Source organism: Coenobita brevimanus, chromosome 25 (genome assembly GCF_032717465.1).
Source record: "Coenobita brevimanus isolate Jiangsu-jjx chromosome 25, ASM3271746v2, whole genome shotgun sequence".
Classification (NCBI taxonomy): domain Eukaryota; kingdom Metazoa; phylum Arthropoda; class Malacostraca; order Decapoda; family Coenobitidae; genus Coenobita; species Coenobita brevimanus.
The window spans coordinates 685,501-699,087 of record NC_136978.1 but is presented as its reverse complement, the minus strand read 5'-3'; the positions used below and the strand labels follow the sequence as shown (position 1 = coordinate 699,087).

At 38.6% G+C, this 13,587-nt stretch overlaps 1 protein-coding gene across 3 annotated transcripts in view; it reads left to right on the top strand.

The window, feature by feature from the left end:
• Nucleotides 1-13,587, top strand: part of LOC145393843 (mechanosensory protein 2-like) — a 262,649-nt gene that overhangs the window by 241,606 nt on the left and 7,456 nt on the right. Inside the window, exon 7 of one of the 3 annotated variants that reach the window (XM_080267887.1) lies at nt 9,479-9,584. The exons of the other annotated variants lie outside the window; for them this stretch is intronic. Within the exon in view, the coding sequence (XP_080124013.1) occupies nt 9,479-9,580 (102 nt within the window). The 3' untranslated portion in view covers nt 9,581-9,584. The remainder of the gene's footprint in view (nt 1-9,478; nt 9,585-13,587) is intronic. 3 annotated transcript variants of the gene reach the window in all.

Here is a 13,587-nt window from a genome sequence, read left to right as displayed (position 1 = left end):
CAATAAGCTATCTAGTACACACACAAAACCACCTATCACTATTAGAAACTTTATCAAGAGTAACTCAGCCACAACACATACAGTGGATAAAAGTATATACTGCAACACCGTACAGTACTCGTGTCTCTCGTAATAATTTTATTTTTATAATGTAGAGTATTCAGCAAATAATATTCATTTCCTTTTATGTTATGCTGTAAATATAGAGCTGCAGATCAGGGAAACCTTTGCATCCTGGAATTTTAGTTTCATGTGGGAAAACTGTCTTTTCAAGATATACCATTGTCCTTCATCTTTTTTTTTTTACCTCCCCTCATGAAGAAGCAGTTAATTGAGTTATTGCAGAGTTTGAGCACTTAGCCTGAGATAAATTATTGTACTTTTTAATACTGGATGCTGAGATCCTCAACTTTACTGCCATGTGGCACTAAGCTGATAACTAAAATCAGCATTGAAATGTATTTTTACATACCCTTTACATTAAGCCATTACCATTCCATTGAGTAATGACAGTGTAAATGACAATTATGTAATGCAAAAGCTCCAAAAGAAAAAAATGGCATTCTCAGCAATTATGTAGTACATGACATAAGAAGAAACTTACTGACTAAACCATTGCATACTTGAACTAGAATTATACCATAAAATAAACAAGTGGCTTCTTTCTTTCTTCCTCCAGAAGAGGATGACAGTACCATATTTAATATGAAGTTGGAACATTGTTGATTACAGCACAGACCTGATAACTCTGCTTAGATCTTTACTTGAATGATATAAAGCTGTTGTAGCCTCTGTAGAACTTCTTCCCTCTTCTTGAACTGTTACCATAACTAAATGTAAAATCCATGAAGTATTGGTCCCAGGGTCCATACCTTGATGTATTGTTTATAATAGTTTATATTATGGTAATTTCTATATAGCTTTCAATTGCAGTTTTGTATAAAAGTACAATACAGATATAATGTTCTTGAAATAAACACATTCCACTGTATCTCATATACCATTCACATAGTTCATCAGTGCAATACAGCATATGTATACAGACAAGTATAATTTCTGCTCAGCCAGTATGATCAGTAAATGCTTTATGCCTTCCTGTAGATGGCTTTCCCCTTCTAGCCCCATGGACTCCCCCCTCCCCCCCCTCATCTCCTGGCCCTGCTGAACGTAAGTAAGACGAAAAGAGTACCCATGCGGGAGACACTTCAGTACCCCGGGTGATAATGGTGTTCGTCCCTTATTCCAGCTGCGCTACCTTCAGACGCTCAACGCAATATCAGCGGAAAACAACTCCACCATAATATTCCCGCTGCCCATTGACGTCTTATCGCATATGATACAGAAAAAGACGGAGGATGATTAAAGCAGGTACAATGGCTTATGACTTCGGTGGACGAAACTGTGGCAGTTTTGGCCTAGGTCTCTTTGGCTCCCAGTAACTTGGTGGAACTAAAGCGATATGGGGTCCACTAGCCCTGTCTCAGTGGCTTCTTCTTTATTCATTTCTTCCTTGTTCTTCTCCTTTACCATATTTCTCCTCTCATCTATATACATACCATTTACTCCATCTGTTTCGCAATCTGTGTCCTTCCTGGTGCAAGTAGAGCTAAACAGATTGTTCACACCAAGATTTGTTTGGCACCATACTTGACTATCAGTAAACAGACACCAATTAGTCATACGCAGTAGTATAAAATGTCACCACCTTAAGAAGACAATTCCACAATTAGGAAAAATAACACGTTGGAATAGTTCTTGTGTTCATGTAGCTTAGCAAATCAAATTGTACTGTCCTAACATAGTCTTGGAAGGAAACTAGCCAGATTTCTAGAGTCTAGAGGGAACCTAGCCAAACATGTCCACCGGAGGCAAGTCAGTCGTAGAAACTTAGAGGCTTTGTACAGTTTGGCTGTCGTCGATATATATAATGCCTGACTGTGTGACTGTAGCAGACTGTTAACTGACCCCCATGGAGCCCTGAGCGCCCCCTGCCCCCCACCCACCCCAGCTGTGGGATTGTGGGGAAGGTTCACACTCTCCAGCCCTCTAACCAGGAACCCTCAGCACCTGGACTCATCTGTTAAGAATAAAAATAATCTCTGCCAGTTGTGCCTTTTCAATATGCTTAGATTGTTGTTAACTATATATTTTTGAAGTAGTTACTTTCTTAATTAGGCCAAAATTTTAGTACAGATGGCACATATTCAATCAATCAATCAATCAGTTAAAATTGTTTTGTATAAAATACATACTGTAGTTGTCAGTAAATACACAATACATCACCTGATAATTAGCATTACTATATTGTACGGTATATTATACATATTCCATACATTACTCAGACAAAGGTCTGTGCAGAATACAGTATTATAGTATTGTCCTGTAGTTTTGTTAACAGAGAAACTAATCATGTACAACAGTACTGCACACAGAATTTTTTAATCAGAGGAAGTCATTGATACTTTCAGGACATTAATGCTGTTCATGAAGGGTTTGGTTTCATTTATTGGGAGAGCTAAGAGGGCAGATCCCACTGTGCCACATTACCAAGGCTAAATTTGTGGTAAAATACAGTATATTAGAATCATGTAATGTAATGAAAGCTCCAAGGTGGTTACAATGATATCAGGCTAAAGGAAACTTTGCATTGCCATTACTTTTATTCTCCAGTAGATAATATACACTCGGTATGTTGATTAACCAAGTACAGGTGGTGAGGTACTCTAAGGCCAAACTTGGTGACCTCAGTGACCCATGGGAGCCCATTGACCCAATCTCAGCAACCTACAAGCGGGCAGAAGCCCTCCCTTGGTCCTAATATAAGGGTGATTCACCTGGAGTGTGGTATGGTAGATGTATCTTTCATGGAACTCAAAAAAGTTGTTTACTTTTCAGTACTGTTTATCTCTGTGAGAGTGTCTGTTACAGGATTTTCATTCCTTTATTCATTATTTTTTGCATAACAGGCAAACTTTCAGTTTCAAGTTGCCAGGTAGTTCCATGATGTGCACTACTGTAACCTGCATGCCAATATTTCAGACAACCTGTATTGGCCTTATTAACAGTACAGTATCAGGATTAGATGGAGTGGCTTGTGATCATACAGTGTAGTGGTGATGACACCCAGACTAACAATAGCTGTATTGGCCCATAACGTATCCTGTTGTCACAGTTTTCTTAGCAGGCTACAGGCAAACTTGTACACCATACCTGAACCCACAGTATCGTTAACACAAATTGAGTGACACTCCTTCAGTTCTCTCCCTCTTCACACTTCCGAACTTGCCTCTCTCTTTTCCTGCTCTGTAGAAAACTGTGACTTCTTGATGGCCTCGGTAGTCAGTCTAAGTCTTTCCCCTTTCAGTCCTTTGATCTCATCTCAGTCCTTTTATTCAGGAGTCACTCTTGTACTTGGACCTTGAAGCTAAACCATTGTACATTTTATATATATATATATACATATATTTGTCTTGTGAAATATCAGTCCCTACATCAATGGCGATGCAACAGCTCTCCCTATTTTCTCACCATTAATAATAAGTCCAGAATAGCATGTGTAAAATGTGACTCAGTACCGAAGAGTGTGTGTAGGGTGATAGTGTGATGCTCATGGCCACGTGCAGTCAGTTGGCCGGGTGACCTCGTAAGGCTCACACTCTCACACCATGATCCTGCCCACAACTTTTCGCATGTTATGCTGCGATGCTGCTGCCCCTAAGCCCCCTTTTTCTCAAATTGTCCCCTGCTGCAAAATTTGACATTTAAACTATAAATGAGCATGATAAAGATATTTCTGAATGTCAATAGACTCCAGCTAATGTTCCAAGTGAACACTAAAGCAATGGTTTGTGCCTCATTTGGCTTTTGCCTGAACTGAAGGTTGCATGGCGTGTTCAGAACTAGTCCCATTCCATCCTATAAATGAACCTTCCCTGCTCTCCTGTCAACCATTTTACAGTTATCCTCCCTCAGGTACCTTCAGGGTTTCATTGCCCTTGTGGACGTAGTGTTGTCATCCACATCCCTCACAATGTGCCCCTCTTGCCCTCCTCCCTGCTCTCCACCTCTTCCCCCTTCCTCCACCATGATGTACCTATTTGACCTGACATGACCTCTTGTGACCTTATTGCTCTCTCTTTGGTTAATGGTGGCTTCACAGGTGAAAAGTGCTGTCTACATTTTCCATAGCAGTCATATGCCAATGTGAAAGGGCATCAGAAAAAGTTAATAACTCTACTTCACACTGGGTAACTGTGTTAAGCAGGAAATGTCATGTCTCCTTGGAAAGTATTGCTTACAGGAACTTCACCATAATGTGACTACACTGTACCTGAAGTATTATTAATTTTTTGTCTCAGTCATAGAGTCTGTATTCTAAAAACATTAACATGGAATCACTAGTAAAGATTTATATGTATATATAATTTTTATTGGACACTGTTTGTGGCCTGACCATTTTTCATGTAGTGATGACATACTGTAAACAGTAGTTCTTAATACCGAAAAGCAATTGACTGTACATTTACCATATGTATTTTTTATTTTTCAGGTTTCAAAGTAGAATTGAAAATTGCATCACACTTGTATTGATTACAGACACAGTCCATAAACAGACAGCAAGTTGAAACCTTCACACTGTTGCAGACATCCTGTATTATAGATTGATGCTCCTCTTGTCAAGTTTCAGTTTACCTGAACAATAAATTTGTTGCAACAGTGAAATGATGCCTATCATACAATCTTACAGTATTGAAACTAATGATCTAATTTTCTCATGATGGTAGTCAAAATTTTCATGCTTCTTCAGTACTGAATGTTGTATAATTAGGCCATGATGCAATATACAAAAAGAGAAAGAAGAAAAAAAAAACTTGAAAATGCTTACATGAGTTTACCCCAGTGTTTGGAGTATCAGCCATACCCCCAGAGAGAGAGTAAACCAAACGTTCCAATGCTTCAACTCCGAACCGCGAGATCGACGGAGCCAAACATATCCTTTGAGAGAATATTCATACCTGCTCTTATATGTGTTTTTCTTATTCCTTTTGGATGTCGTGGTAGTGTAGAGGCAACTGCCAATGTTTTCAGGTTGCCATACTAACATAATTATAGGTGTTTTTTAGGGATGGACAAACTGTAAATAAGCATGTTGAACCGAGCCTAATATGGCAGTTGCCGCTGGTCTGCCAACACATTGCCGCTATCACCACCATCACCTCCACCACCACTTGACCAACTGAGCCTGGGGACGTCTTTTTAAATTTATTCCTCTTCTGTCAATTTTATTCAGCTTCGGATAGGCTTTTCGAACTGGAGGGGTTAGATATAGTCGTAATAAATGCCTTCTGTATGAGAGACCTTTCCTGAGCTGAGTAAAATTGTTCAATAACAGTTTGGTTAAAGTAAAGGGATGTCATCCAGATTCAGGGTGTTAACAGCCACTACACACACCACACAACCCCTGCCCTGGTCTGGGGAGCCTCGAATGGCACCGTAGTCAAGGGGTGGATGTGAACAGCAGAAGGAAACTAAGGTTTGCATTCTGTGTGGCATTAGAGATTTTATAAGACCTATGCCTTAGCTATTTATTCTGCACATTATGCCTCAGCATCCTCTTGTATATGTTTGATGCAAACTGTATTGATATTAAAACATGATAAGTAACATATAACAAAATGTTAAAGTATAATATGCAAAATAAATTGCAGAGGAAAAAGTGGTTTGAAGCCTCCTGTGCCACTCAGAATAAAAAGGCAAAAAACACATATATTAACCATTAGTTCTCCCCCCATTCCTCCCCATGTCCCCACCCCATGACTGCTGCGTTCATGCACCTCACAATTGCACCGCGCCCAATGCACCCACCCACACCATCACAATTGCCAGTGCTCTCAAGATGCTCTGGCTTTTAAGAACTCTGTGCACTTCTTTTGTTAATTATGGCTTTTGTGGTATTATTTCCATGTTTCTGTATTTCTGAACAAAGGACAAGTTTTCTACTTTGTGAATGATGATTGGAGCTTATGTGTACCTTATTGATGTTCCTACAAAACTTTAAACAATTATGCTTTAGTACATTAAAAAGATTAAGCAGTGTTGATATTGCTTATTCTGCTAATGATACAGTAGTCTACAACCCAGAGCACCTTAGAATGGCAAAGTAACATTCTGCAAGATACATTGGCCCAGATGAATGTGGACCATCACATCTGACACTCACATTTCCTGTGCTCCTCTTTAACACAAAATCTTAAAGCATTAATACCAGTAACGTATTTTACTCCAGAGGGCTGATGTGATGTATAAGAATAATACAAGATAGACATAGTTTCTCTCAATGTCTCATGTTATCTCCTTGTGAGGAGAAAAATGTTGTCTAGTGATGACTAAATGTGTACTGAAGAACAAGGAGGCTGAGATCAGGCTAGGAATAAGGTGTCTTGCTTCCAGAACTGTGTCAGCCATGCTGCTTATGTGCAGTACATGTCTTTGATTGGCAGGTGATCTTTATCAGTGAGGCAGCTCACGTGAGAAGCTGCGTTATGATGTATGTAGCATAGCTTGTGGTGTGAAGTAACTCACTGAATAAGCTTGGGTGCTATTCAAAGGCATGTAGCACACATACATAGCATGACTCTCATAGTTTTTAGTGTGAAATGGCAATTATGCAGCTGAATTTTTTTGTAATAAAAAGACTGAAGAGATGCTAAAACTCCTTGTGTTAAATAACACAGCTGAGCTTGATGAGTGAAGGTTATCATTAAATTTAAAAGAAAAATAATGGTTGGCCTTCACATACAGTTTGATTTAGCACACTGTAAAAGAAAATTATAAGGCTGTACTTGAGGGAACTGAGAATAGGAGTAAAAGAGCCAGAAATAGTGTGAAAGGCAACAGTGTGGGTACCTGAATTTGGGTGATGTCATTTTGAGTTTATTTTTACTGCTACCAGACAATGTTATTGAGCTTAGGAAAGGCCTCTCATATTGAAGGGGTTGATTATGGCTGTAATATAAATCCTTTAGTTCAAAGAGTCTGTCTTAAGCTGAATAAGATAGTCAGAAGGTGGTAAGAATAAAGTTAATAAGACATTGCCAGGCTCTGTGGTTTAGGTATGTTTGTTTGGACAAAAATGAAAGAAAGACAGCCAAGATTGGTCTTACTCATTATATTAATACCCCATGGTACAGATATGTACGTAAAGTTTGTACAGGGGTGTATGCATTTTCTCCTTTAGATATCAGGAACTTAGATTTTCTGTTCATATTGTTAGCTCATTTATTACAATTCATTATTTGCTTTTTATTTTTATTTATTGTATGTTTAGTTGACAACCAGGGAAATTGATGACAGTATTGGCTACACATGAAGCCCTATAAAGTAGCAAAATTTAACTTTTTGTAGGTTCACAACTAGTAATTCATACTGTGATTTTACTGGTATCTTAGTGACAGTTAGTCATATTTCTTTTGGAATTAGATACCTTAAATCTGTGTACAGTATGATGTATGCAGTGTTTTGCATTCACCAAAAATTAAAGAGGTTCATATTCACAAGCATTAATCAGCTTTATTTGTTTGTTTACGAAAAGCTTTCACGTTTTAGCTTAAACTAATAAGCTGATATATTATACAATATTGTGTACAGGTAGTGTGAATGTGCACTTCACCAGTAATTTAGATTTAATATCATAAAGTATATTTCACAGTTTAACAGATTCCATTTTCTAGTTTGCATGATGTGTAAAGGTATAGAGATTAGTTTTTTATCCTAGACATCATTTTCAAAACAATATTAGCCATAATTTGTGTGAACTGAATTCTTTCAAATATACACAGTTAGTTTTCTTATTGTTAATAATAAGACATTTCTTTTTTTAGTTTATTAATGTTATATATAGTTTTTCTGCATGTAAGCAATCTGTAGTCTGACTCAAGGTTGTTCGTGGTTTTTCTCTGTGTACCGTTGTCATCTGCTATCCATTATAGGGTTCAAGATTGTTTGTGGTTTTTCTTTGTCTATCGTTGTCATCCTCTGTCTGTTATATGACCTTTGGTGTACATTGTCATCCTGTACATGGTGCAATCCCAGTGTTTCATGCATTTCATTATTTCGCTCATTTCTGACAGTGTTCTGTATTCTACAGTATTTGGTGCAGTAGACTCTATATCACCACTATGTTAGCTATTTATTTTGCATATTAAACCTTAACAGTCACTTGTTTGCTACTGTATTTATATCATTTTAATAATGACACAGTTTTTATCAGTAACATACAAGAGAATACTGAGGCCAAGTGTGCTGAATAAATTTCTAAGAATGAAATCTCCAAGATCACTTAGAATACAGCCCAATGTCTTCATAGTTGTTTGTGTTGGATCTCTCTCACTTGGGTCAGCATTTCATATTTGTATCATCGTGGCTCAGTAACAGGATACTCCTGTAGGAACTGCAGAATGTTGGATTAATGAGTAGCTTGTGCCGAGGAATGTGTTCTCAGGGGATGAACATTGGCGTGAAATGCATGCTGGCTCAGTGTGCAAATGTGTGCCACCCATTTCTTGTATCTCCAGTGCGAGTAAAAAATAAGCTGGTTAAAACAAGATTCTGGTGACCAGCTTGGTTGTGGAAATGTAGCATATATTAACAGTACAGTAATATCCATGTACTGTACATCAGGTAATAGACTCCTCTTGTTTTTTCTTTATAAAATCTAAAGGATTTTTCTAGGCTGCAAATAATATTTTAGCTGATCTTTTTAAGTAAGCCAGGATGCAAATTGAGCTTTGTATACATTTTCAAATACTTTTAATATCTCTTTTAAGCACCCCTATGCCAAGTGTTTACTGGTAAGCTGTTGTAAGTGCTCTCTGTGAACAGGTAATTAGTAAGTTGACTGATTATTATCCAGTGGTGCATAGCAGCTTACTTGGTTTGAATTGAAACACATCATAATACTGATATACTGTATCTTGTTGTAGCAGTTTGTTGCTTTCAACAAATAGAGGAAATCATGGATTCAGTCTAAGGTTCTGATATTGGTGATGAAAATAGATTATCAGCATGAGTTATATGAGGTATTCCAGAAAATGTATGACAAACTTGAAGAGGCTATTCGTGGCCTAATGATGAGTAAAATTTTCCGTATCAATATGGGTTCATTTCTTAACTGTTACAGAGCTACAGTTACTGATAATCTTGTGTGTGAAATATGAGGGAGACCAGTTTCAGTCATTAGTGTCATCAATAATTGTATTTTGTAAGAACTGGACTCATGTTGATACAGTACAACTTTTATTACTCATATTTAGCCCAAGAATAACATCTTGAAGTTTCTCGCACTTTTTGTGGGACATCCTGTTAAATTCCAGAGTCTTGATATGCCCTTATGATATAGCAACAGTCATACCTACAGTACAGTGTATGAGGATGTGAGAGCATTGAGTCAGCAGCCATAATGCAATGTTTCTTCCCACAGCTTCGTTACCTGCAAACGCTCAGCTCCATATCAGCTGAAAAGAACTCTACCATTGTGTTCCCGCTGCCCATTGACATCATTAATAATTTCTTGAAGCAATAAGAAGGTACAATGAAACCATACTTGATCTGACCTTGCCTTAGTTCTGAAACACCTACCTGTCATAATGGTTGTTGTCATATTCTGTTAACAGTGAACCACTGAGTTTCATATCCATTATCAGTAATCACACAAAACAAAGTACATTTCCTGTCAGCATCTCATGTGTGAGTACTTCTGTGACCCATATCACTGGACATGCTGATTGATATGCCTCCAATTTTATTGTTTATAAAGGCCTCAACATGCTTGCATGCATTGGCCTTGCTCACCCAATGGTAGCTTTCCATGTTGCTCGATGGCAGCCTCCCTATTCAGTCCCATATCCCTGACGTCACATTCTACAACCTCTTCCCAGGTCTTTTTCAGTCTGCATCTCGCAGCCCTACCCCTGACATTCACACTTCCCACCTTCTTCACCCAACTGTCATCCTCCATCCTGTCAGCTTGCCCAAACCATTTCAGTCTACCCCTCTTCATCACAACAATAATACATTCCAGTCACATCCATCCCTTCAACACTTCCATTGTAATCCTAACCCTCACAAGCTTCACATTCAAGGACGTACTACATAGCCATCTAATCATTGTCATTTCTGTACGTTTGACCCTATGAGTAGCCTCTTCCTTTACTCCTCAGGTCTCATTACCATACAGCATTATACTCATAAAACATGCCGCATACAAATATCTCTTAGCATGAGGGGAGAGCCCTCTTTGTATTAGAAGAGGCTCCCTGAACTTCCTCCAACCACTCCTTACCTTGGCCACAGAGCTAGCTCCAGCTCCACCTCCAGGACATAACATGTCTCCCAAATAACAAAACTCCTCTGCACATTCAAGAGACTCTCCAGCAAGATCAGTCCTTTCATGCCCAACAGTCTCTACATGCTCTCTCCAACACAATGCATACATGAAGTCAGCTTTATTGTGCAGTCAACCTCTAATACCACTACATCACATAGGCACCCACTTGTCACAAGCACTGCACAAGGTGGAGTTACTTCCCACACCCTTGTGGCAAACTGTACATGGCCACACTCCATCTGCTTTGACACTGCCACCAGCCTTAGATACCATCACTTTTGTTTTATCCGCATTTGAGGCCCTGCACGCCACAAGGGGCAAAGCGCCATACCATCTGAAACTTTTTTTTTTTTCACCAGCTGCTCCCTCAAACACTACCCTATGACTGCACAAATTCGCTTTGCTCTCTTCAGACTTTCACCCTTACTGCACTAATCAGAAATGAGCAAAGCGACATTCTGCAGTCATAGAGTAGCATTTGAGAAAGCGGCCTGTGGAAAAGAACAGGTTTCAACTGGCATGGCGCTTTGCCCCTTGTGGCGTACAGGGTTTCATTTACTCTCAAATCTTTGTGCCCATTCCACCTCTCTATTTCCTGAATCTTTCCTCCATCTTCCTTTCATTCTCTGCCGTCATCACCAAGTCATCAGCATACAACATCTCCCATGGGAATCCATTTCTGAAGCCATGTGAAGAGCTTCAAGCAACTTGACAGTATACATACACACATACAGACAGACCCCGAGATACGATACCCCTAGATGCGATACCCTGGCATACCGATGGGGGTAGAAAATCCACCATACGCCGAACGATGGTCAGAGCTGGGAATAATGATGGGTTTTCTTTTTTTCTTTTTTTTTTACCGATTTTGATGCTATTTTAGACTTAAATTTTGTGTTTAGGTTGATTTATAAACTTTTTTGACTCAGATTAATGTGTTTTAGTCATAGGTGGGGTGAACATTATCACATTGGGGTATAGTTTACTAAGTTTGATTTTTTCCAGACTTATTTTTGAAAATGTAAGTGCATTTAAGTACTGTACAGTATTTGGGTAGTGCGATGAATAAGGATGGAAGTTTAGAGGGTGAAGTGCTTGAAAGGGTACAGCAAGGAAGAAAGGTTGCTGGTTCTTTGAAAGCAGTGATAAGAAAAATGGGAAGTGAGCATGGAAGTGAAACAGTTACTGCATGACAGTACTGTGATGCCAACTCAAACATATAGATGTGAAACTTGGACCTTGTTGTAGGGACACAAGTCAAGAGTGAGGGCAGTGGAAATGAATTATTTGAGAGGAGCATGTGGGGTCACATATGGAGAGACTGACAAATGAGGATATGAATGAGGATTGTGGTGTGGATGTGGATGTGATAAGAAGCATTACGAGAACACATTGAGGTGGTTTGGCCATGTGGAGAGGATGGTGAGTGAGAGGCTGATGCGGAGAATGTATGTGAGTGAGGTGGAAGGGGGGAGAGGGAAAGGGAGGCCAAGGATGAGATGGAGGGATGGAGTGGAGAGGTATATGGGAGAGTGGGGTGTGAGTGGGGAGTAGGGCAGTGAAATGGCAAGGGACAGGGCAACATGGGGGCAATTTGTTTGCGGTCACCCCTTTTGGGATTTAGGGATCTGGCAATAGATAGAGAGAGAATATTTTTAATGATTTTCATATTTTATTTTTGGGTTTAGGTGAGTTATAAACTGTTTATAGGCTTAGTTTAGCTTGTTTTAAAGTTATTTGGGGGTTTAGGTTAACTAGAAAATTGTTTTTGGACTCATTTGGGTGGGTTTAGGACTTGGTTGGGGGAAAAACCCAAGGCTGAAAAATGCATCCCTATACTTTACATGTTAAATCTACCCCAAGATATGATACCCCAGCTAGCAGTGGGTTTTTACTTGACCATTTGCATCATTAAACCGGGGTATGCCTGTGTGTATGTATACATATATATATATATATATATATATATATATATATATATATATTTATATATATAATTTTTTGTATGATACAATAACGCCAAACTTACTTTGTCTTATTTTATGTAAATATGTGCTCTGGAAATCATAGTGTATGAATTTTATGAATGTGAAATATCCATCATTGGCTAGTACCTATGAGCAGAGAAGAATACCATCAGGTAGCTGTGACTAAAGCAAGGTCAGATAGGGACGAGTCACACAGTAATAAAGACACGTTGTGACCACACCATTTCCTCACTTTCACGTATTCAGTGACTGCGTACACTTTCACTTATTCACCCCCAAACCTATTGTACTTATCTTCAGCCATCAGTTGTATGTTAAAGGAATTTCTTCATATTTCATTTTGTAAGTCAGATTGTAAAAGAAAAAAATCCATTGAGGAATTATATTATACAGCATAACAATACTTTGGCACTAGGATAACCACGGACAAAGATGGATAGTTTGTGAGAATTGCTACAGTCACCTGTCAGAAGCTGTTTATATGGACTAATGGTAATTTATTGTGCCAAGTAAACCATTGAACCACCCTAAGAAAGAATCTAAGGATTATAAAAGTCTTGTAAGTAAAGGCCGTTTATTCATATTACAGACCTTAACATTTGTATCCTGCAAGGTACGGTAAGTTATTTTTAAAGTAGTTTTTTTTATTGTACTTAGCTAACATTCTGCTAGGCATCAATATTTCCAGCTGTTGGATTACGGCATCGAATGAAAAGCCAAAGTACAGAACAGTTGAATTGCTACTGAAAATAGAACAACAATAATATGAAGTACCACTGTTATGTAGTATAATACAACTTTTCTGCACATTGTACAGGACAGTTACACATCCATCGTGTTATTCATCATTATATTTGAGTAGGGGTGTGATAAACTCACTGCCCAGCACTTGCATTGTAAGCAGCCTCACAACTCTAGTGCAAGAGGAAAAGAAAGTATACGTGGAATTCTTTATTCATTGATTCATATTCTGAAAGTGATCCAGCAGCCATGTTCATGGCATCTCCGGTATTTATGTACAGTACATGAAAAATGTGATAAATACATTGGTTCTTTGAACATATGGAATTTCATTGTACTGTGTTTCTTAGTCATTAGGCAACAGTAAGTCCATTCTCATACACTTGACAGATGTCCCTCTCTGAGGCCAAGGAATTTGCTCATTTACTAGTGTTTTCAGTCAGTAAGAAGTAAGCTCCATGCAGACATTTA